Genomic DNA, 26,431 nt, shown 5'->3' with positions numbered 1-26,431 from the left:
AGTTCAAAAGACTTCCCTGGTGGTCCAGTGGTTAAGACTCCGCGCTTCCAATGCAGGGGGCGCGGGTCCGATCCCTGGTCAGGGAACTAAGATCCCATGTACCTTGTGGCGTGGCCAAAAAAAAAAAAAGAAGTTCAATTTACCATGTAAGAAACCATGCTTGGCTATTCTAAATAACTTTCGAGTCAAAGAGGAAATCAAAACTGCACTTACAGAACATTAAAAATTAATGACATGGGACTAGGACATATAAAAATATGAGAAGCACCTTAAATCATTCTCAGAGGAAAATGTTTAGCCTGACATGCTTTTGAAATTAAGTAACAGGGAATTAAAAATAACTAAACATATTTCATTCAGGAAGCTAGGAAAATAACAACAAACAATGTAGGCAGAAAGGATGAGAAAAGATTTTTCAGTGATTTAGAAACTTTATAAAGTAGACCAAATTAATAAATTCAAAAGCTCATACATTGAAAAGATCAATGAATATACAAATATCTGATTAGTCTAATAAAAAAGAGAGAAAATGTAACACTTGAAATGAGAAAGAAGGTTATAAAGATATTTTAATATTACAAAATAATTCTATGTAGAGCCTTACGAGTTTTAAAGAAATGGGAACCTGGAAAAATAATTCTAAGGTACAGCTGGATGAAAAAAAATTGAAGAGAGGAATATTAACATGTGCTAAGAATGGAGAAGACGAGGGGGACCTTCAAGATGGCAGAGGAGTAAGACGTGGAGATCACCTTCCTCCCCACAGATACATCAAAAATGCATCTACCTGTGGAACAACTCCTACAGAACACCTACTGAACGCTGGCAGAAGATCTCAGACTTCTCAAAAGGCAAGAAACTCCCCATGTACCTGGGTAGGGCAAAAGAAAAAAGGAAAAACAGAGAAAAAGGAATAGGGATGGGACCTGCCCCTCAGGGAGGGAGCTGTGAAGGAGGAAAAGTTTCCACACACTAGGAAGCCCCTTCACTGGTGGAGACGGTGGGGGTGGTGGTGGTGGTGGGGAAGCTTCAGAGCCATGGAGAGAGCGCAGCCACAGGGGTGCAGAGGGCACAGCGGAGAGATTCCCGCACAGAGGATCGGTGCCGACCAGCACTCACCAGCCCGAGAGGCTTGTCTGCTCACCCGCTGGGGCGGGCAGGCTGGGAGCTGAGGCTCAGGCTTTGGAGGTCAGATCCCACAGAGAGGACTGGGGTTGGCTGCGTGAACACAGCCTTAAGGGGGCTAGTGCGCCACAGCTAGCAGAGGGGGGAGTCTGGGAAAAAGTCTGGACCTGCCTAAGAGGCAAGAGACCATTGTTTCGGGGTGTGCGAGGGGAGGGGATTCAGAGCACCGCCTAAATGAGCGCCAGAGATGGGCATGAGCCACAGCTATCAGCGTGGACACCAGAGACAGGCATGAGATGCTAAGGCTGCTGCTGCAGCCACCAAGAAGCCTGTGTGCGAGCACAGGTCACTCTCCACACCGCCCCTCCCGGGAGCCGGTGCAGCCCGCCACTGCCAGGTTGCCCACTCTCATGACTATTATTCAACATAGTTTTGGAAGTTTTAGCCACGGCAATCAGAGAAGAAAAAGAAATAAAAGGAATCCAAATCGGAAAAGAAGAAGTAAAACTGTCACTCTTTGCAGATGACATGATACTATACATAGAGAATCCTAAAGATGCCACCAGAAAACTACTAGAGCTAATCAATGAATTTGGTAAAGTAGCAGGATACAAAATTAATGCACAGAAATCTCTTGCATTCCTATACACTAATGTTGAAAAATCTGAAGGAGAAATTAAGGAAACACTCCCATTTACCACTGCAACAAAAAGAATAAAATACCTAGGAATAAACCTACCTAAGGAGACAAAAGATCTGTATGCAGAAAACTATAAGACACTGATGAAAGAAATTAAAGATGATACAAACAGATGGAGAGATATACCATGTTCTTGGACTGGAAGAATCAATATTGTGAAAATGACTATACTACCCAAAGCAATCTACAGATTCAGTGCAATCCCTATCAAATTACCAATGGCATTTTTTACGGAGCTAGAACAAATCATCTTAAAATTTGTATGGAGACACAAAAGACCCCGAATAGCCAAAGCAGTCTTGAGAAAGAAAAACAGAGCTGGAGGAATTAGGCTCCCTGACTTCAGACTATACTACAAAGCTAAAGTAATCAAGACAATATGGTACTGGCCCAAAAACAGAAACATAGATCAATGGAACAAGATAGAAAGCCCAGAGATAAACCCATGCACATATGGTCACCTTATCTTTGATAAAGGAGGCAAGAATATACAATGGAGAAAAGACGGCCTCTTCAATAAGTGGTGCTGGGGAAACTGGACAGCTACATGTAAAAGAATGAAATTAGAACATTCCCTAACACCATACACGAAAATAAACTCAAAATGGATTAAAGACCTAAATGTAAGTCCAGACACTATAAAACCCTTAGAGGAAAATATAGGCAGAACACTCTATGACATAAATCACAGCAAGATCCTTTTTGACCCACCTCCTAGAGAAATGGAAATAAAAACAAAAATAAACAAATGGGACCTAATGAAACTTAAAAGCTTTTGCACAGCAAAGGAAACCATAAACAAGATGAAAAGACCACCCTAAGAATGGGAGAAAATATTTGCAAATGAAGCAACTGACAAAGGATTAATCTCCAAAATATACAAGCAGCTCATGCAGCACAATATCGAAGAAACAAACAACCCAATCCAAAAATGGGCAGAAGACCTAAATAGACATTTCTCCAAAGAAGATATACAGATTGTCAACAAACACATGAAAGGATGCTCAACATCACTAATCATTAGAGAAATGCAAATTGAAACTACAATGAGGTATCACCTGTCACCTCACATGGTCAGAATGGCCATCATCAAAAAATCTACAAACCATAAATGCTGGAGAGGGTGTGGAGAAAAGGGAACCCTCCTGCACTGTTGGTGGGAATGTAAATTGATACAGCCACTATGGAGAACAGTATGGAGATTCCTTAAAAAACTAAAAATAGAACTACCATATGACCCAGCAATCCCACTACTGGGCATATACCCTGAGAAAAGCATAATTCAAAAAGAGTAAAAAAGAGAACATACCACAATGTTCATTGCAGCACTATTTACTAGCCAGGACATGGAAGCAACCTAAGTGTCCACCGACATATGAATGGATAAAGAAGATGTGGCACATATATACAATGGAATATTACTCAGCCATAAAAAGAAACAAAATTGAGTTATTTGTAGTGAGGTGGATGGACCTAGAGTCTGTCATACAGAGGGAAGTAAGTCAGAATGAGAAAAACAAATACTGTATGCTAACACATACAGTTACATGTTACTATTAGTTACATCCTAACAGTTTGCTAGGATGGCTATTGTCAAAAAGACAAGAAAAAACAAATGTTGGTAAGTTTGTAGAGAAAAGGAAACCTTTGTACACTCTTAGGGGGAATGTAAATTGATACAGCCACAATGGAAACAGTATGGTTGGAGGTTCCTCAAAAATTAAAAGTAGAAATACAATGTGATCTATGAATCTCACTCCTTGGTAATTATCCAAAGGAAATGAAATCAATATTTGAAAGAGATATCTGTACTCCCATGTTAATTCCAGCATTATTCACAATGGACAAGATTAGGAAACAACCTAAACTGTCCTTCAACAGAGGAATCCAGCCATAAAAAAAAAGAAAATTCTGACATTTGCTACAACATGATGAACCTTGAGGCATTCATTGTGTTAAGTGAAACAAGTTAATCACAAAAAGACAAAAAGGAGTGAGGTACTGAAAGCAGTCGAATTCACAGACACAGAAAGTAGAATGGCGGTTGCCAGGGGCTGGGGGAAAGGAGAGTGGAGAGTTTTCAATGGGTACAGACTTTCAGTTTGGCAAGATGAAAAGAGTTTTGGAGACAGAAAGCAGTGATGGTAGCACAACAATGTGAGCGTAGTTCCCATTGCTGACCTGTTCACTTAAAAACGGTTAAGAGGGTAAATTTTATGTGTATTTTACCACAACTTAAAAAAATTGGAAAACACAAAAAAAGAAGGGACCATGCTTAATCGTTGAACACTTGGAGCTCTCTTCTGAGTCCAGCACCTGATTCTTCACTTCCCAGCTATGTGACCTTGGACCTGTCACACCTTGCCAAGACCATGAGTCAAATGGAGAAAGGAGACCATGTCATACTGTTTAAGACTATTGTGTATATAGAAACTCGTCACAAGCTATGTCAGCACCAGGGAAATGTGAGGGAACATACTTCTGTGTCTCTAATAAACAAATTAATTAGAGCAACTGTGTAAAGTGCTTAGGACTGTGCCTGGCGTATAATAAACCCTCCATATGTGTCAGCTATTATTATTTTAGAATCCTTCCTGATATAGGACGTGATGAAGCACAGACACTGCTAGCATCTCTGAATTCTCCGCATCCAAACCCATAGGAGATGTGACACGCAGGGGGCTCCCCACAGCCCTGAGCAATAATAACTGATTCAGGGTGAAGTCTGTCTTATTACCGTGCCCTCAGTAGCTCCCTGAGGACCAGAAAGTTAATTAGCTTCCCTACCGCCTCCAGGCACTGGCCACAACTCAGCTAATTTAATAAAAGAGTATAATGACCCCAGATTACTTATACTTTCAATTGTTTACATCAATTGTGTGATAAAGTGTGGTACTTCACAAGAGCAGGGAAATGTAACTATAATTGACAAAGCTAAGTGATAAGTTGAAAGAACTAAAAATGTATACAAAAGCATAAGTAGTTAATTGTTGTGGTATAAAAGTGTTAATCAAAATAGCTAACAGAATTCTTGTGTTACAAGGGAGCTAGGAAGGCTGGTGACTCTTCTAGTCGTGTGCCAACCAGGCATCACGTATCTTGCTCAGACTTATTTTCTGTAAGGTTTAACAGCAATTTACTAGTAATTTAGGTAAGTTAAAGGGAACCCTGAAGGAGCAAGTGATAGAGAAATCGAAGAGAATGGAAGAGAATGCTAGAGAGAATTAACTTCTAAAAGTACCTGTAAGTCCATACTGATCATAAATAACAGAGACATACAGATAGACTGACAGACAGACAGAGACAGAGAAAGAGAGATGGAGAGAGAGAGAAAAAGGGAAAGGAAAGTTCTTCCTTACAGTAGAATGAAAGGAACTAGTAAACTTAGAAGGAATGATGGAGTTAGAAAATCACGATTTTGCAACCATCATAATAATTCAGGCAAGAATCATCAATGAATGCTAAACTACTAAACGAATTTTTAGGAGGAACATAATATTTATATAGTCTTAAAGCAGCCCCTACAGATATTTATTAACTGCAAAGTAGAGAATAGTCATTTTACAGTGGAGAGATCTGGCAGACACCACCTTAACCAATAGGCAAGCGGACATTACTCCTGATCAGATGCACTTGAGAAAGACAGGCATTGCCTCCCTGGAATTCCTGCCAAAATGCATCGCCTGAATCTAACCATGAGGAAATGTCAGACAAAGCCAAATTAAGAAATATTCTCCAAAATAAATGATTTACACTCTTCAAAATATCAATGTCATGAAAAACAAAGGAAGGATGAGGACATGTTCCAGATTAAAGGGGAATAAAAAGGCATGACAACTAAGTGTGATCTGTGATCCTGGACAGGGAAAAAAAATAGCTCCAGAAGATAGTATTGGGACAATTGATGAAATTTGAATAGGGTGTATAGATTAAATAATAGTCTTGTGTCAATGTCAAATTTCCTGATTTTGATAACTGAACTGCGATTATGTAAGTGAATCTCCTTGTTATCAAAAAATACGCATCAAAGTATTAAGGGGTAAAAAGGGCATGTCTGCAAGGAATTCTCAAATGGTTCCGAAAAAATTATATCTATAATATACAAATAATTTATGCATGCAATATTCATTACATTCAACATGTAATATTAAATTGCATACATGGAGAGAAAGAGTGATCAAGCAAATATGTCAGAATGTTAACGATTGGTAAATTTGGGTGAGGGTGTATGAGAGTTCTTGTTACTATCCTTGTAATTTTTCTTTGTTTGAAATTATTCACAAAAATACAAAGTTAAAAAAAAAGAAGCTGGATGAGTAAATGTCCAAGAACCCTTCCAACTCTGAGGGCTTCCCGACTGAAATCCATTAGCAGCTGGTCAGCGCAGCAAGAGCCCAGAGCCCTGCCCCCTCCGCTCCCCGCCAGCCCTCCCTAAACCTCGCCCCTGCCCTTCCATCACCACTCCTGTTTCCCCCTCTGTCTCCTTCCCATTTTATAATGTAAGATGATTTCAGACTTCTTGTGAGCTCTTGAGAGGAAGATCCTACATAATTTTAGCCAAAAGAAAAAGGAACTCACAAAGGAAATGAAACCTCGGCTATTTTATCCCTTTTTTTTTTCATAAAATTCACATTTCATCTCTAGCAGACCCTTCACTGCACAGTTAAATACACCTTGAGTTCCCTTCCTTAAAACAACCAAACCAAAACCATCCTGGACTCAACATCTTCTCCGTCCAGCTTCTGCCCTACCACCTTCCCTTCGCGGCTCCACCTCTAGACACGTCTGCCTTTGTTCTCCGTTTCCTCTCCTCTCACTCTTCGATCCGCTGCAAACTGCCTTCCACCCTCACGCCTCTACTGAAACTGCTCCTGCCAAACTCACCAGCTGCCTCCTTATCAGGAAAGCTGAGGGGCAGCTGTTGACCCTCGTTTCATCTACTGGTGGCATTTGCTGCTGTCAACCACTCCTTCTAGAAACACGCTCATGGCCCTCATGGCCCCGGGTCCTGACTCTACTCCAACAGCCCTGGCTGTTCCTTCTCAGTCTCCACTGCAGGCTCCTCTGACCCCGCCTGTCCCCGAAATGGGGATGCTCCTGAGCTCTCTCCCAGGCCACTCTGCATGGCCCCCACTGCACACCTTCTGGCATCCAGGCTGCTATTCCCAGTTGCCCACCTGACACCCTCACTGGACGTCGCATCTCATAAGCTCTTCACACTCAGCATCTCCGAATCTAAACTGTTCACTTCGGCGGGGCTCCCTGCCTCAGAGAATAGCTCCGAGAGGGCTTAGCTGGTGAGCCCGAAGCCTGGCGTTCCCCCTCGACTCACCTCTCAACCTGCACACTCACCGGCCGGTCAATAATTCCTGTCAATTCCAGCACTTCCTCTCCCCTGCTCCACCTCAGGTGAGCCTGCCATCCTTCTGACGTTGCTACATCTCCCCACTTAGGCCGTACACAGTCAGGGAACTGGGATTACACCTTATGCTATTCTAGAGCCTGGTGACATGGGGAGCAGTCATAAATGTCTGTCTAATAAATATACATGAATAAATAAATGGTGAGATGAGTGGCATCCTTTTAATTTAGCGGAATTTCTTACTCCATCCTTTAAAGACTAAATGTATTTTCTTATATTAATATTTTAACCTCCCCTCCACCTTTTTCCAGAGTACCTACAAAGTTTGGGTGCCAATTAAGATGGATTTTTCCTAAGAGAGCTCTTTGGCTCAGGCACCGAGCTGATGAGTTGCTGGGGGCATTATTTACCGCTTGCTCCCTAAACTGTCCCCCCTCCTGTAATCACTCCATCAAGTTCACACAATCTATGGTGCCTGGAATGATGACACCTCCATAAATCACTTCTCAACCTGCTGGTTGTTGCTTAAGTGCCCAGGTGACCAACGTCCTTCTGCATCTTCTTGGTGCAGAATATTTTGATTGATGTAACAAAGGTTCTGATTCAGTCAAAGGCTGTGAATGCGTTAGTGGCATGGAGGAACAATGTCCCAGGACTCCAAGCAAGAGTGAAAAGGAAACAGCAAAGGCCAGCAGCTGGGATGGAGGCAGGTTTGCTGTTCTACAGTCATTGCCTGTTTTCGGACTTTAGTCCTTTTAAGATGTATGTGTAGAATTTGTAAACTGCTAACCAACAAGGGTTGCAGATTCATGCTCACCTTTCATCACATTTAATCAGAATCACACTGTCTGTTCCAATGCCCAAGGCTGCAGCTCCCTTCTTGAGAGAAAAATGGCTCTGTAAAAGAAAGTACATTTGTATCAATAATCAGTCCCATACAAAGTCAAGATCCATTCCCTTGGCTATTCTTTTCTTTTCAATCTGTCCCTCCAAAGCCCGGATTGCTGAGAGAAGATGGCATCCTTCACTTAACCTTTTTTTTCAATTGTGGTGAAATTCACATAACACAGAATGTTGTGTTGTTGTGCGACCATCACTACCATCTATCTCTTTAACTCTTGATCATCTTGCAAAACTGAAATTCTGTATCCATTAAACAACAACTCCCCATTCCTCCCTCCCCAGCCCCTGGTGACTACCATTCTACTTTCTATCTCTATTAATTTGACTACTTTAGTACCTCATGTAAGGGGAACCATACAATAATTATTTTCCTGTGACTGGCTTATTTCATGAGCATATGTCCTCAAGGTTCATCCATGTTGTAGCATGTCTCGGAATTTCCTTCCTTCTTAATGCTCAATCATATTCATTTCATGTATACACAGCAATCTGTTTTTTCATTCATGCATCAATGGACACCTGGGTTGCTTCTACCTTTTGGCCACTGTGAATAATGCTGCTATGAACATGGATGTACAAATATCTCCTCGAGCCTTGCTTTTAATTCTTTTGGGTATATGTACCCAGGAGTGGAATTGCTGGATCATATGGTAATTCTGTTTTTGAGGAACTGCTCTATGGTTTTCCATAAAGCTGCACCATTTTACTTTCTCACCCACAGTGCACAACTGTTCCAATTTCTCCATACCCTTGTCAATGGTTGTTGTTTTCTGTTTTTCAATAATAGTCATTCAAATGGGTGTGGGGTGCTACTTCATTATGATTTTGCTTTGTATTTCTCTAATCATTAGTGATGTTGTGCATCTTTTCATGTGCTTATTGGCCATTTGTACATCTTCTTTGGAGAAATGTCTATACAAGTTCTTTGCCCTTTTTTGAAGGGGGTTGGTTGGTTTTTTGTTGTTGTTGAATTCGCTCGGGCTTTTGCATGAAGATAACAAGACCCTGGAAATTATTAAAGAACCTGTTACCCCAACACACAGTAACCTACGCCAGTCTCACATACAAGGCATAAGAACACAGCAACAGCAGCTGGGTATTGTATGGCTCCCAGACTTATATTTTGCTACCCAGAGATTACATTCAGTTTCTTTCGAGTTCAGTGAAACTGTGTGCACTCAAGTAAGAGAAGCTGGCCTGAAATCCAGCACTCTTCATCCCAGACTCATTGGAGGGGCTGTCTGTTTTGGAGATGACTGTCCAGCCCAGGGTGTGATCAGGAAGGAGGCATCAGTCACTGGCTTGGCAAACAGCGCCTGCGGAAAGGCCACCCTGACAGGCCACCACTGAATCTTTGTTTGTGATTTTGGTTATTGATTCCAGGGAAGGATCCGAATCTCGGTGGCTGTAATCACTGTGCAATCTGGAGAGTGGAGAGGGGCTAACCTAGCCCAGCTGTACTGCATCTGTGAGCAGCCTCTTACTATTAACTACAGATCATTAAGCTGTCCAAAAGGAGAACTGCTTCCTCAATTTACATCACCAAAGGGCTGCTGACTGCAATTTTAAATGATGCCTCCAGAGTGTACTCTCCTCGAATGCCTGCTTTCGACTCTGAATTCTTTTTCTTTTTTTAAATTAATTTTTATTGGAGTATAGTTGCTTTACAATGCTGTGTGAGTTTCTGCTGTACAGCAAAGTAAATCAGCTACACGTACACATATATCCCCTCTTTTTTGGATTTCCTTCCCATTTCCGTCACCACAGAGCACTGAGTAGAGTTCCCTGTGCTATACAGTAGGTTCTCATTAGTTATCTATTTTATACATAGTATCAATAGTGTATATATGTCAATGGCTCCTCTGAGTTCTTAAATATGCAGCCTAGGAACTGTTAACATGCATATTTCTAGGGGGTGTGGCTAGTAAGCAAGAAGGAATCACATTTATAACAGCAGCCAATAGTATAAACCAATAAATGAGGCACTGAATAGAGGAGCTCTAAAAGCCCCGTGTAGCTAAGAGTAGAGATGGGAAAAGATCATTGGTCTCATTTTACAACCTTAGGAAGACAACATGGAGAATCCTTAGGAAGATACTTGGGAACTAGGAAAGCTTAATTGGAAAGATACATGACTCCTCCACCAAAAAAAAAAAGTGTTCTCTCTTACATAGTTACTGGATCCCTGGGCCACCCCAGAAAGAAGCTGCTCAGGGGAAAACAGCACTAAGTCTGTTTCTGCCAGGAGGGCACAGAATCGAGGTGCCAGCTGCCCCACTGAGCAAGCACGCACTACCCAAATTAGGCCCCTCAGTGAATGAGCGCGTAAGCACTGTTAAAATCAAACACAAACGGAGACTTGAAAATTCCCTGAGCAGACAAAACCAGTTTAGTCAGAGAAGCAAAGCTTAATTTAGCTGATTTTGCAAGACAAGTGAGGCTCACTTGACCTGGGTCACTTCTCACTTAACGCCTCTGAAAATCGTGAGACTTAAATTGTTCTCCCCGATTCATATGAGGGAACCACTAACCAATTCCCTTTCATTTAAGAAAATTCTAATATTGCAACCAATCACTGGGAAGAATCAGCAGTCACTGCCTCCACGTTATATAAGCTGCTTTGTAAAATCTACCTCTGAGTCTCCTTCCACGTTTTGGCTGGAGTGCTCATGGTTTGCAAACTGTCTTTTCGGTATGTGTGTAACAGGGAAGAGCAAAATCTGACTCCATGTTGGATCTGTTTCTTTTATTTTAACCTTTGCTTTTCGTTGCTTTTGTTACTGTAATCAGTAGAAGGATGTTATCTATAACTGTAAGCATACATAATGGCCTGCCTCAGGAACCCTGCCCCTCTGCCTGAATGTTAAACTAAAGTGCCTCCGTTCAGCTCACAGGGAGACATTCTGACCCTGCCCACCTGTGAAAGGCTACAGAAAAGAAGAAATTAACACATCCCCTCCCCAATGCTGGCCAAGCCAGGAGATATTTTGCAAGACTTATGGCCTTTTTACTTTACTTCCTCACCTCCTCCCCCTCTCTGTTCTATAAAAGAAACACATCCAGACCCCAATAAGTTGCTGTTCTGGGATGCTAGTCCGCCATCTTCTCAGACACCTGGCTTTCTGAATGAAGTCGCTACTCCTTGCCTCAGCACCTTGTCTCCCAATTATTGGCCTGTCGTGCAGCAGGCAGACTGAGCTTGGATTTGGTAACGTGTGTACCATAAACTTTTACTAATTATGACTTTGGTGATTCATTGGTTTTGTTTCTGTTTTTTTTCCTTCCTGAACTTCTGACAGCACTAAACAGCTAAACGGCCCCCCGGGGGTAAGTAAGAGATCTGGTGCGCCCGGTCAATGCGAGGACGTAGTCTTGTCTGGTCTTTAATGAGGAAGAGTGGGGATTCTCAAACGAGGAGCAATTGCCCAGCATAATGGGTCACCATCCCAAATGCCGCACATTTAAAGGAAAAACACATGCCGGAACAGGAAGCTTCACAATGGGGAACAAAGGAATGAAAAAGAAAATTAGGTACCAAACAGTGAGTTTGGTTACATTTTCAGGAGAGGGAGCAGGGAAATAGCTAAATGTTATCCATAAATAGCCAGGGACCTAAGAGAGAAGGCACTTGAGTGGAAAAAAAAAAGACACTTCCTAGTGACGAAGAAACCGTGAAGACAGCTTAAATGGCAGGACTCCCTGTGCTGGTGAGAACATGCGAGGAGAATCATTCTTACTGCTTGGCACCATGTTTAATGGAACCACTTGTTGATAGATCAGAGCAGAGGGCAGCGTCCTGGAGGCTGAGGACCCTGGGAACCAGGTATCTAGAGAGCTCAGAGGATGCTTGGTCACAGGCAGAGGGAGTTAGGGACACGTGGCATGGCGGGTTCACATCTGAAGGGCTGTGCCAGGATGGGGGTAGATGCCCCGGGTGACTTCAGAAGGTAAAACCATGAACACAAATTGGAAGCTACAAGGATTCTGTTGCATCCCCAAATCATCAGGGCTCTTGTAATGGTCAGTTGTTCATCAATGGAATGGCTGGGGGATGAGTTAATGAAGAGCCTCCTCCCCCACCCTGATTCTGGAAAAATAACATAGACTCCTCATAGAATCTAGTGGTTACTTAGGACTAAATCATATTTCTATTCAAGGGTAACAGACGTTAAAACCCATATGATTTTTATTTTACACTAAATGAAAAACTCAAGGTTGAAGATTAATTTCTCCATCTTTTAAAAAATATCATAATTAATCTAGATACGGGCTACATAATTCAGCTGATATTTTAACTGGGTGCAATTAAATATGGGATTTTACAGTTATAGAATAGTTGTAATTTTAAAAGAAGCAAGTTTTTGGGGCTTGAGTGGGATGAGATTATCCAGAGTAAGAAGGCGTGAGAATGACAGCCCCTCCCACCCATCCCCAAGACTGGAGAATATGCCTAGGGATCTTTCGTCTTTAATGGGGACAATAAATGTCTCCTATCTTTAGGGATGGTGGGAGAGTAAGGGGAATGGTAGAAAGCTCTGAGACAAAGCATTTCAAGTCTCTTGCCATGCCGGTTTCTCCTCCTCTATTACAATTGAGATAAGCAGTTTAGAAAGCCGCCTTAATTCTTTCAAGCCATTGTTGGTCACATCCAGATATTTAACCGAGGCTCAGTTTCAGCTGCCTTGTGGGCCGCAGGGTTTCAGGGAAAGCGTATGAGGCTCCGGGGACACAAAAATGATCAAGACAGCCCGCAGTAGCCAGCTATCGCCCCTACCTCATCTTGAGCTTGCTAAATTTGTTCTTGCCTCTGGACCTCTTTACTTGCTGTTCCATTTCTTGGAAAACCCTTCCCTCATCTATGCATGTGGCTCCCTGCCTCATTCGATGCAGGTCTCTGCTGTAGATCACCTCCACAGACACCTTTCACGACCATGTTGCAAAATAGCCCATTATCATGCCACTATCTTGTCACCACCTGACATGAGAGTAGATATTTATTAGTCTACTGTCCTTCCCCTACTAGGATAGGCTGCACGAGGGCAAAGACTTTGTTGAAATAGTTAACAAGCATCTGTTGAATTTGACCATGTGCGCAGAGAACAAGTTCAGGGAAATATCCACTATTTGCTGCCATAAATCTCTGGCCACAATGTTGACGTGTGGGCCAGATGATGGCGGGCTAAATGGACCCCGATGCCTCTTATCTATGGCCTATTCTAAAAGCACATCCAAGTGGTGATATGTATATGTATAACTGATTCACTTTGCTGTACACCTGAAACTAACACAAGGTTGTAAATCAACTACACTCCAATAAAAATTTTTTTAAAAGAAATTGTTCTATGGATATTTGCATATTCACTTATAATAGTGATAATTATAATGAAGGGTAATAGTTGAAACAACAACAACAAAAATAAAATAAAATAAAAGCATGTCCAGAGGTCTTCTTGGTACCCACCCCAGACAGCCTCCCACGGGGTCCTTCCCAAGCAGGAAGCAGTTGTAGGCCCTTCTAACCAGACGAGCTGCTTGGGGGAAAGAAAGAAGCAACCCAAAGACTTCAAACAAAGAAAAAGGACACACTGGGCTGGAATACTCAGCTCCTAACTCTTCTGACAGTCTATCAAAGCTTTACCTCTTAGCTCTAAGGTCTATCGATTGTCCTTGGATTTGATCCTTTTCTACCAACAGCCTTTCCCTTTGTGGGTGGAGTGAATGGCACGTGTGTGTAGGAACACAGAACACAGGCAGATGTATTACGCATCGTTACACATCATGGATGCCCAGCAAGGAAATCTTGAAGTCCAACCTATGAAAGAGCCGGAATCTGCTCCTTTAACCCCTCCCCATACCCTGGAGCCGCCTCCCCCATCATCGATGACTGAACCAATAGTCTTTCCCTGTCCTCCTACTTCTCCACACCCCTTCCCGACACCCCCTAGTTTGCCTCCTATACTGTCTCAGAGAAACTGGTAGCTCTTGTTCTTGCTTCTGCTCATCAAATGGTCAAAAAGGGCACCCTGCTTTTGAAAGCATCTGACGTACAAAGAAGCTTGTACTCTGGGAGACCGCCTCATTCATTTCTAATGATCGTGATTTGGAGGGCAGGGGATTGCCCGCCACGTTCTTAGAGACCCATGTGAGTCAGAGGTGACATGGCTCTGCACACAAGGCATTTCTGTGAAGCTGCTACCTTATTATTTGCCCTCAAAGCTATAGTTTAAAGTTACCCCACTGTGAGTTTGTGCCCTAAGTATATTTTAAAAGAAAGGAATGGTGTGTACCAGGATTAAGTAGACCCAACGGGCATGTGTGGTGTCAAACATGAACACCAGCACTAAGCATGTATGCAGTCACATGAAAGCAATTATTTCCATGATTGTAGGATCCTGAGAAGAGTGAAATGAAAATGTGTAGTGGAAAGAGGTCATTTGGCATGGAAACAACCTAAATGTCCATCAACAGATGAATGGATAAAGAAGATGTGGTACATAAAAACAATGGAACATTAGCCATTAAAAAAAAAATGAAATAATGCCACCTGCAGCAACATGGGTGGACCTAGAGATTATCACACTAAGTGAAGTAAGTCAGACGGAGAAAGACAGATACCATATGGTATCACTTATATGTGGAATCTAAAATATGACACAAATGAACTTATCTATGACACAGAAACAGACTCACAGACATAGAGAACAGATTTGTGGTTACCAAGGAGGCGGAGGTGGGGAGGGATGGATTGGGACTTAGGAATTAGTAGATGCAAACTATTATATATAGAATGGATAAACAACAAGGTCCTACTGTATAGCACAGGGAACTATATTCAATATCTTGTGATAAACCATAATGGAAAATAATATGAAAAAGATTATATATATAACTGAATCACTTTGCTGTAGAGCAGAAATTAACACAACATTGTAAATCAACTATACTTCAATTTAAAAAAAATTTTTTAAAAAACAAAAGGTCATTTGAGATAAAATGACCTGGCTCTAGTTAGTCAAGTTATTCTCTCATTCTGAACCACTGTTTGCTCAGCTGCAAGGATGAATCCCTCTCTTGTTGGTGTGAGAAGTGTAGCTACTGCATGGGAAGGACCTACAGGTCGCCCAGCATCAATAGATGCTCACAAAGTTGTGGCCCTTCCAATTCTCCAGCCTAATGTGATGCCATCCTCAGGTCTCTCTGGGTACCTTGAGCAGAATTTTGTTAATTAATTAAACAAAATTAAATTTAAATTACATGTTAATTCACTTTATGTCTTAAAATAAACATATGCCATATTGGAGCATGTAAAAAAATCTCAAAATCATACAAGTAACAATAGAGAATCCAAACTCTCCCAAAGCTGTGAATCCTTGGGCATTGCTTCGTAGTTTGGGAGAGGCGCCATTATCCATCTTAAGAAAATAACTGGCTCCAGATATGCCTTCATCTTGCCTCCTGGAGACGTTCAGCTCTCTACCCATCGGGACACCAGTGGGTGGCTGGTTACAAGGGCAGTGTTAGCTGCCATTTGCGGAGTGTTTACTAAAGGCCAGGTACTGTATTATCTCACTTCATCTTCCCAACAACTACATGAGCTGGGTATTATAATCCCTGTTTTACAGATGAGGAAGAAATGAAGTAGGTAATCTAAAGTCACGTCCTGGAAAGTGGCAGAGCAGGGCCTATCATCATTTCTAGTCCATTCCAACGCTTATGGGCTTCACCCACTAACCTGAAGAAAAATAGGTCTATCCAGTGACTCCTGACCTGGCACTTGGAGCAAGGGAGAATCACCCACCCGATGAGGAATGTGACCTCAGGGGCACTTGGAGGGGTGACCGTCCTCTTCTTATTTGTCTCTTCTCTGACAGTACAATGCCTGCTCTTTGAGAATGTCTCCTCATTCCTTTGTCTCCTATTGCAGTGAAAATACCCCCAGGAGAGGCAACACTTAGATTTTACAATCATATACATGGCTCTCAGGTTCTTTCCTAAGAGTAGGTTTTGATGGGATTGGGTAGAGGAGAAGATGACACAGGGGTGATGAGGACCCTACAAGGAAAAGGAGGGAGGAACGCAGAGGCGGAGGACGGGGTGCCAGGGGTGAAGTGAATCTGGTTCACTGGTTCACTTACTGAAAGTTCGGTCAGTGTTTCTGTCTAATGAGAAGCATGACATGGGAGCTTTTTCCGAGCTGCCTGGGTCACCATTTGTTTTTTGCTTTTGTTTTTAACAGAAAGGACGTCTATTTTTTGGAATTGAAACCCTCTCAAAAAGTGTGGTTATATGAAAACATCTTTCTAAAGCAAATTATGAGAATCACCTCCCCATGGAAGTGGGCTGAGGTCACGAGGGGCCTCAGCAGAACACTGGTGACGGGTTCCAGGAGCCATGGACCCGAGCTGAGCCTGGCGTGTTAAGAGTGGAATGACTTAGTTATGGTGATTTGCCTGAAAGATCCCAGTGTCTGTTGTGATTCTAAGGAACATTTTTCCTAGATGCGATTATGCTGTTTCAGTGAAGTTATTTCTGGAAGAGCTTGTGTCACACGAGGAAATACGAGGAATTTGGAATTAAGCTCACGGTTGGGGCTTTCAGAAGATTTAGAGAGAGAGAGAGAGATGTGGATTACTGAGCTGGGATCTTAGCTTTCCTCTAAATCTCCTTTCAAGAAAGGACCTAAAAGTCATCAGATTAATTTTTGCCAAGCTCTTCTATCGCTGAGTTTGATGAGATTCCAGCAAAGGATGAGTATTGAACCAGATAATCTTTAAGATCCCTTCCAATTTTGTGATTCTACATTTTGGAGGAGAATCATCTTGGAGCTCCTAACTCATAAACGCTATCTCTTGTTTCAACTCAGTGATTTATGTTCTGTTCTTCATCGCAATACTATTTGTTTGATTTAGTCCTATGCGAATTTCAAGAAAACGGTTTGATTCGAAAAAACAAACACAGCTTGCCCTGCTTATCAGCTAGGGAAAGTTCTAGTCTGTTTTGATGGCTGGAAAAGTGATGGATAGCTTTGTGGGATGTGGCAGAGACAGAGTGAAGTGTCACCTAGAAAACAAAAGATGACCCTTTGCTTTCTGAACATGTGAAGTTTCTGGCTGGGTGCTGGAGGATGACAGTTTCTCAACCCCATTTTCATCACTATGGCGCTAACCACGTCTAGTTATAAACTCTGTGCTCAGAACAGAAGAAAGGGCAGTAACTGGACCTGGTTCAATACATCAGGAAATTGTATTAGCATGAGAATAACCAACATGAAGAAAACAGGATTTGAGAAAAGATGCTTCAAGTGAATGTAGAACAGCCAGCTAGAGTGGCGATCAGGTCAGCCAGCCTAGGAGTTGAAACAGCAGTGTTGGGATTGTTGGCAAACTGAGGCTCTAGAGCCGATGCTGCCATTGACTGGACACGAAACCTTGGGCAAAACATCTTCCACCTCTGGGGCTTGGCTTCTTCATCCATAAAACAAGGTGTTGTTGTTGTTTTCAAGTCACCTAATATTTATGTAGAGCTCCCTATGTCCCAGTCGCTGAGGGAAGTGTTTTTTAAGGCTCTCATTTGATTCTCCAAAAGCCTTGGGCCTTGGAAACTCTCCAAGAGCATAAAGAGAGACCGTAACCGAAGCAGCTCCTGCCTTGGCCATTGGCCTCCCCTTTCCCCACAGGATCCACACAGAAGCCCCCCATCACCCTTCTCCCTGCAGGTCAAGGGATTCAGGAAGGAAACCTCCACGCAGAGATGGAAACAGGCCTGGAGAAAAGGCATTTGAGAACTGACTTGGCAATTTTCTTTCTTTAGCCTGGGAAGATCTGGGGCAGGTGGGGGCAGTGACTGTGAAACCCGAAAAGACTAAGGAAAGATCTGGCCTGGCCTGAAGGTGGAAGGAGCGGTACTAAAGGATGCATAGGCTGGAATGGTCCTGAGGTCTGGAGCCCAGCAGCAACTAGACACGGGGGTTGTGCTACCTCTCAACTTGGAGCTGCAAGGCAGGACTCACTTTTAAGGGCTCACCTGTCCAGAATGGTTGGGATCAAGTGCTCCAGGAGACATGGGAGTTCTTTAAATCAAGCTCTAAAAGCCCTTCCCAGCCCAACCTATGGGTATCAAGGAGGATTTTTTTTTTTTTTTTTTGGTGGGGCATGGAGAAGGAACAGTTTAGCATCACCTTCACGTAAAGAAAAAAGCTCTTGGTGGACATCTGACTCAGGAAGGTATAAAATGTTAAAGCAATTGATGATCTGTGGTTTACAAAACTCTGTCGCTGTATCTTTTAATCTGGTTTCTGCACTGGTAGCTGGGGCAGGGCCCTCACTGGTCTAGGAATCAGGAAATCTGCTTAATCCTGGCTCTACCTACCTAGCTAACTGCAGCCTCTTCATTTAAAAAAAAAATGCTGAGAACAATCTCTGTTCTGCCGGGCTCACAAGGTTGTTGTTGAATCAGATGAACTTGTGTCTATTAGAAGTTGGAAATGGTCCATAGCAATCAGATATAAGGTCTTGTACATTGGAAGGATAGTTCATCTGCCAAAATCTTTGAGTTAGAAACGATTCATACTTTAGGTTCATAATTTTCAAATGTTCTTCCGTAATTATGGGCACAGATAGAAATACCAGAAGGAGGCGGGAGAATCGAATGGTTGCTGTAGTCATTTCTTTCTGAATCACCTTTCTTTTCTTGGAAAATGGAGAAAGAGATTGAAGTTGACAATATCAAAGAACAAAGGCAGAGCAAAATTATCCTCAGATCACATGACCTGGACTTTCTGAGCAACGTTGAGTGAACTTACATCCAACTTGAGCCCAAGAAACTCGTGCAGAAATCAGAGAGCACAAGGAACTTGCTGATCAGTCAACCTCATTTCAGGATGTGGAAACAGCACGGAAACCAAAGGAAGAAGACGCCAATATAAGATCACCTGGGCTTTTTAGTCTGAGAATACAGTAACATGTAACTATTTAGGGATCCAAATCCACTTTAGGGAAATCGTAATTGGAAGACAAATTACCTTATGTTTTTCTACCCTTGGAGAAGCTGAGAAATGACAGTTGTCTCATGGTGGGGACCTAGGCTTGGTAGAATACATGATGTGTCCCCCCGCCCAAAGATGTCCACATCCTAATCCCTTAAACCTGTGACTATGTTACCTTACATGGCAAAGGGGCCTTTGAAGATGTGATGAAGGATCCTGAGATGAAAGATTATCCTGTGTTACCAGGGTATAATCACAAGAGAAAGAGGGAGACAGGAGAATCAGGGCCAGCGAAGGAGATGGAAGCAGAGGTCAGAGATGGGGGCGGGGGGATTGGAAGACCTGCTGCTGCTGGTTTTGAAGATGGAAGAAGTGGCCCTGACCCAAGGCAGGCAAGCAGCCTCTAGAAACTGGAAAGGCAAGGAAATGGATTCTCTCCTACAATATCCAGAAGGAACACAGCCCTGCCTGACCCACTGCAGATTTCTGACCTCCAGGACAGCAGGATAATGAATTCATGTTGTTTTAAGCCGTGAAGTTTGTAGTAATTTGTTCCAGCAGCAATAGGAAAGTAAAACATCAGAGGCTGCTAAATTTGATGCCTATAAATCGAGAAAGGGCATTAAATTAAAATGCTATAACATGACTGAAAGCAAGATGCTAAAGATGCTAAAGATAAATCATTCGTTTCCTTTAATTCCATGGCTAGTCGAGTGGTTGTGAACTGTATTCACTGGCTTCCAATTGGTACTTGCCTTTTGTTTCCTTGTTATGAACTCACACACACACACACACCCCACTTAAAATAGGAGAAAGAAAAGTTCTGTAGTAGATCTGAGTCCTTCCCCATCTCCTAGCTCCCCGGCCCTCAGAAGGCTTTTCAATCTCTGAGGCAATTGTTTCCTAGACTCTAGGCTACCTTGAAGCAGATGTCGTGAAGGAACAATCTTAGGAATTACGCAGCAGGTGATGCTTACGAACACCTGTCAAGAACAGACTCTGGTTCCCTGCAGGTCGCGTGTGGCAGGACAGTTTGGAACCAACACCTTGCTCAAATAGCTGCTCTGTGGCTTTGAACTTGCGTGCTGCATTGCCCTGGCACATGCGAGAAAGATGGCGGCTTGGCAGGCTAAAGCTGTTTGGCTTCATTTACGAGCACAGGATGGGCCATTTTTCCAGTGCCTAAGTGGTAGGAACGATGGCATTAACTCTTTAAAGGCCATGGAAGGAATTTGAAGCACCATTACCTGGAGCACCAAACTCTCAGCGTCCTGCCCGGACGGCAGCCTGGCAGTAGACAGGAGCCTGTGCTTGGCTGAGACAGATCCGGCCCAGAGATGAGATATGACAGTCACTAGACCATTTCTCTACAGTGATAAAACCTCTGGTTAAGTCAGCCGCAAAAGTGTCTCACGGAACCAAGAGGGTAGAATATCTGATCGGAACTTTATAACAGAAAGACTGTATCAACAGGATACTTGGGAGTTTTGAGTTATACAGGCACAGCATTGATGATGCAATGAGTTCATAGTTACTCTACCCTCTCTCCTCCTCCCATTCCCCCAACACGTGACATTATTACAGAGAAGTAAGTACAGGAATGAGGGGTAAAAGCATTCTGCTTTCTCTTTGAGCATTTTCTTGAATTTCAAAGACAAAGGAGCTCACCCCATTTTACTACCCAGCTGATCTCTCCCCTCATTCTCTCCCAAGAAGTATCTTCTGGAAAGAGAAACCATGGGGTAAAGTATCTCCAAATACCATCCCTTTAACCGGGGCTTTAAGGAATATAACCTTAAACTTGGAAAGAACGTTGACACCTACATGCTCAGACGTGAAGGCAATGAGCCTGGGGACCGCAGCCATCCCTTTCTCCTTGACTTCAGGGAACATCTTAAAGCGCGCAATCAGCATAGCGTACATGTTGGATATAGCGCCACCTAAAGGCAGAGCAACAACAGTTACCTCTTCTAGTCATTGTCAACATCGTCATTTCACATGCAAGCAACATTCCTTATTTCCATTGACCTAGAGTCCTCCTTGGACACAGGAGAAGACCTTCTTACTGGCTGTCCTTTGAGTTGAATCCACAGACTCAGAGGCACTAGCTAAGAGGGTCCAGAGAAGGAGCATTTAGCCCAACTCTAGGATGGCTGCCAGCCCTCCACACCCACCTCTGTCACTGGGGGAATTGCAGTTGACTCTGCTCTTGCTAGGAGCCCTTTGAAGAGGCTTTTAAGAACTTAAAAAGTGTTGCCTTCCTTCTCGGCTTGACAGTGTGGTCATTCTGCATTAGGTCTGTGATAAACTTATATCCTCATGGAGAGGACATTTCTTTTCATTTCAGCTCACGCAATGCCTTGCACTTGGACAGAGAAAGATCATTTGCTATTAATGAGGTGGACTTTTAACAGTCCTTACAGGATGAGGGTAAACATCCAAGCCCATCTCATCATATTCATCTGTTAATTCCCTCCAGATGGTTCTTCCCTCTCAATGACATCACTGAAATATAATTTTAATGCTTACAATTTCATAATTATAGGAAAATACACAACAAAGGGAATTTTAAGTCCATATTGAATTACTATTCATGTGTCAGCCTAAGGTTGTCGAGGATTTCATACCATAAGATCTGTATCTTATAAGTAGAGTCTCATTTGACAAGCAAAGAAAAGTGAGCTTCTCCCCAGGATTGTTGGAAAGTTTAGGATTTTTGCTAACCAGGTATAAGGCAGATTGTTGCGAATGCAAATGAATATGCTGGTGTGGGAGTTGTGAGACCACGAGGCAGAGTGAAGACACCGCGAGCCCCCCAACCCACAGGGGGAGGCGCCCGGGCTCTGCCATCACGTGAGTTCTCTGAGGTCCTTTCCCTTCTGGTGGCTGTGGAGCAGGAGGGTTCTCTGTACCAAGCGGGATGGCCCACGCAGGGCCATGATCTCTGCCGTGTCTCTGCCCTGGGCTCTGATGCAAGCAGGCAACCTGGCAAAGAGCAGTCAGTAGTCACCCAGAGCCTGGCTCTGTCATCAGTCAGAATGAGGGCAATCCCTACCTCTTCTGGACCCCAGAGACATTGAACAAATAGAATCCAGGTCAAGCCTGCTCTGAGAAGACACCTTGTCTAAAAGGCTGACGGTGCAGGATGCTGGTGGGCAAAGGACCAGCTTTTAAAGGAAGTTTCACTCTAGCTCATGGTTTCTCCATCCTGGCACTCAGGGGTATTTCGGGCTGGATAATTCCTTATGGTGGGGCTTCCCTGGGCATCCCTGGCCTCTACCCACCAGATGCCAGTAGCACTACATGCCCCCAGCCCCCAAATGAGTTGTGACAATCAAAAATTTCTCCAGAGACACTGCCAAATATCCCCTGGGGCCAAAATAGCTCCCAGTTGAGAACCGCTGCCCTAGTTCTTTTCAGAGAGGCTGGGGAGAAAGGAGAGAGGAATAAAAAGGGGAAGATGGACACAGAGAGAGTGCACTTCCCAGGACAATTGTCCAGGGAGTCCCACTCTGCTTCCCACTCTTTGTCTCACGGCTCAGTCATTCTCCATCTAAAGGTTCAGCCGTCCAGAGAGGGATGAAGAGGCTCCTGGGTCTCCGGACAGAGCAGACTGCACTGTGTGTAACACAGGCAGGAGGACAGATGCATGAGCCCTATGTGCTCTTCTTTCCCAGGAATCTCCCAGAGAAAGGGTGCAAAAACAAGACCCGAAACATTCTGAAAATCCTGTTAGATAGGAAAAGGTTTGTGAGTAAGTCAAGATTTCCCTGAGCGGTGACGTTCTCCAGTTCCCTCTGGCTCCCGGTTGAGGGTTACATCCCATAAACAGATTTCTTCTAGAAGTCTCAAAGGGCTTTCCATGAAGCATGTTGCCTCTCGCTGTTACAGATGGAGGTGTAAGGAAACTGGGCTGCGCTATATATTCAAGCACAGACCTAACTCTTCATGTCTAGTCCCAGGCAATGGGACCCTCAGGTCTCCGGCACATAGATGTGTCATTTCCCTTATGTCCACCCCTTAAATCATAAGACCCTTTCCCCGGGAATAAGGCTGGATGCTACCCAGAAAGGCATCCATTAACATGTAGGATGCTATGATCCATCTCTCCTCTGTAACGCCTTGCAGAAAGCAGGGCAGAAACAGGTTGCTAATGACCTTTTCTTTTGTCCCCTCCCGATTTTGCAAGGTCTACATTACACTGTAGCCTGGCATCTACGGCTTCCATCTTGGGGTCAGAGCATGTGGGTCTTCAGGATCTAAGGAAGGAGCCTCAGGATCAAGTTCTAGTCTCTTCTACCTGATCATTCCCCACCATTGATGAGGGTGGCAGCCCTTAGTCCATACCTGGCTTAGCAGAACTGCCAAAGAGGAGTCTTTCTCTGGCTCTGTATTTTCTGGGGCAGGTGGGTCCCAAGACCAGCCAGGTAAGTTAGGCCTGGCCCAACCCCCCTTAGTCACCTTTTCCAGGGCCACAGGAGCAGCCGTTCTCTTCCCACTCTTGGGAACCATTATAAGAGAGCCCAAGGTGCTCCTGGTTCCCTCAGGACAGCTCAATCACACAACCGATCTTACAAGAGAAGGAAGAATAAAGGTAGAAACAACGTTGATCTCTGTACCCTACCTAGTTCCTCATGAAAAAACACCTTAAGAGCATCAGTTCCAGTTAATGATGACAAACTTCCCTCAATTGGGGATGGTTTTCCAAAGGAACACTAAATACTCAGTTCCCTACAAAATAAAGCTAGCTTAAAATTCATCACAGCTGGTGTTCAATGACTTCAAATTAAAAAAGGCAAATTTTCCCTTTCATTTAACTAACACATTTTCCTTCAGCACCTGAAAACATATGCTATAGCTTTAAAAACAGAAAATAAAATAGCCGATCTGAGCTTGTAGATAAAGCTGCTTAATTTAAGACTTGGCCCTGAGGCCGCTGTTACTCATCACCATTTCCTCCCTCTGCCTTCTCTTCCCTTTCTCTCTCCCTCATCACCCCCTTGTCTTTGTAGATTTGCTGAAGAGGGAGCACGACTTGGCCTTTGCTCTGCCTGACACAATGGCAGGTGTGGCCCTGGCCTCCCCAGCGGGGTCAGTCTCCGTGGACTGAGCCCTGGGGCAGTAACACCCATTCTGAAGACCCTTCTCTTGCCGCTGAGGAGGTGACAGTCTGCACGCCAGGTTTCCTTTCCACGGGTCAGTGACTCTCTCTCTTCCCACTGCCTTCCTAACTTTTATTTCATCTCTGCATCAAACCGAGGTCACGCACACAGACCCAGGAACCAAAAGCAGGACTTTCTGTCTCAGGTTGATTTTCTTGGCTGGAAGAGGTGTAAATAACGGAGCTTAGAATGCAATGGCTGATGATAAAAGGCAGGATGGGAAAGACTGGAAAGATTGAATGACATCATAAAGAAGCAAAAGAATGAGAAACCTCTTGAAGAAATCGTCACCCTCTTTTTTAGCTCTAAGAAACTTCTCCTTTCACTGATGCTTGGGAGAGTGAAATCCCCTTATTCTAGAATTCCCTTATTAGGAATCTTCCTTCCTTTGTTCCACGTGATCCATACATCCTATGTGTAGGATCACAGAAGTACTGGGTTAATATCATTGCTGATTAGGCTCTTTTCGAACACAAATAATTAATATTCAAGCATGGTGTAGCTGGCTTGGAGGCGTGGTCAATGGTCACATGCACTTAATCACATTCATTCTTTTGATCAATATATAGCCTATTTAACCTAATGCAGAAACACAGACTAGATATTTAATCATTTCTAGGTTCATAATAAGGCATGACATATCAGAAGAAAAAACACAAAGAAAGGTTAAAATATCATATACCAGGAGAAAATATCCCATCGCCAGAGCCCCCAGGCCAGCCAATGATTTCTCTCATTTTCTTTAGCGTGACATATTCCAAAAGCACAAATACTGGAGCAATTTCATAGGTGAACCTGAAATGTAGTAATGGCCACATTTTATGTCTGTAACTCAAAGAAATAATTCATCATTACAATATCTACAGAACAATTACAATCTGCAGAACAATTTACAATTATAGCACTGAGCGGAGAGAAAAAAGTTTTGCTCGGTTTTCTATATTCCTAAAGTCAAGAGCTTCAATCATTGGCTTAATGAGCAAGGGTCATTTATCACAGTGAATAAATATATTGCAGAGTAACATTATAACACTATCTAAAAGACAACATCTGGTCCCATTTCTCTCTCATATTATACATAATTATAAATCCAACATGCCCCAAAATGTCCCTTTTGTGTCTAGAACATGGTGTATAACTTTGATTGCGTGAAAGATATATCAGGACTATCTTTTAAGCTAAAGTAAACATCCATACTCCTCTGAAGTTCGTCTCACTATTTTAGGGGCTACTTAATAAAAAGAGATTTTTCACATGAGAGGTAGAATAAAGATTATGGAATCTCATTAATAATTATCCTGGATTACACAAAAACACATTTAGCTACTTACATGTTAGTGTTTGCTGTTGAGGTCAGCCAGTCTGCTGCTAATCCAACCATATCGAGTCCTGTAGAAAGTTGGTTGAAATATCTGGGATGCCCTGAATTAGACAGAACACCAGAATCAGGATGAATCCAATGAAAATAAATGCTTCCGAAACACATGATTTCTCTAGCTAAAGAACCTTGAAAGATCCTTCAGTAATAGGAAATCCATACTCAGAAACCCATCTCTCTCTCTCTCTCTCTCTCTCTCTCACACACACACACACACACACACACACACACACACATCCCAAAGGAGCATTTCCTTTAACAAGAGAAACTGTTTTGGGTTTTGATATTTCTTAAAACACGCTCTAAAAATCTTCCTTTAAACACACCCTATAAAAAAAAAATAATCGTGATTTGCAATATGGACACTAGTTTATTTTCTAGCATTCTTTCAATATATTTGCAAACTCAAATGCCGGTGCAATCCAAAGCTATTCAAAGACAGGCGACTTCTTGTTTACACTTGTGCTGTTAAAAAATCCTTTTCCATTGAAGTTGTCCTGGGAATCAGTCATGTACCATGACATCCACCAGGCATGCTAACATCCACAGTAATATCAGTGACAAATGGCTGATGATCAGAAAAGACAAGGCAAAAATGAGAAAATAGGACACTCTGTTGAGTGGTTTGCCCTGGACTCAAAAGGTGATGACTGTCTAAGGATGGTATGAACAGACCTAATTGCCAATTCTTTTCTGTCTGAATATTCGATCATAAACAACAGAGCTCCTTCGTAGTTGCAATTCAGAATAAAGCTAAATACAGTCAACATCACTGTCTTGTCAACAAGATACATGAAGGTATAGTCAATGGACCGAT

General features: G+C 43.0%; 1 protein-coding gene across 4 annotated transcripts in view; it reads right to left on the bottom strand.

Moving 5' to 3' along the window:
• The window catches only part of GAD2 (glutamate decarboxylase 2), a 78,147-nt gene that overhangs the window by 45,466 nt on the left and 6,250 nt on the right, over nucleotides 1-26,431 (bottom strand). For all 4 annotated transcript variants that reach the window (XM_082452862.1, XM_082452860.1, XM_082452861.1 and 1 more), the window contains exons 5-8: nucleotides 25,568-25,658; nucleotides 24,919-25,031; nucleotides 20,899-21,014; nucleotides 8,005-8,084 (exon numbers count right to left, since the gene is read on the bottom strand). In XM_082452862.1, coding sequence (XP_082308988.1) covers nucleotides 8,005-8,084; nucleotides 20,899-21,014; nucleotides 24,919-25,031; nucleotides 25,568-25,658 — 400 coding nt within the window. The remainder of the gene's footprint in view (nucleotides 1-8,004; nucleotides 8,085-20,898; nucleotides 21,015-24,918; nucleotides 25,032-25,567; nucleotides 25,659-26,431) is intronic.

The sequence above is a fragment of the Balaenoptera physalus genome (assembly GCF_965194825.1).
Source record: "Balaenoptera physalus genome assembly, chromosome: 2".
Classification (NCBI taxonomy): Eukaryota; Metazoa; Chordata; class Mammalia; order Artiodactyla; family Balaenopteridae; genus Balaenoptera; species Balaenoptera physalus.
This window is presented reverse-complemented; position numbering and strand designations above follow the sequence as displayed.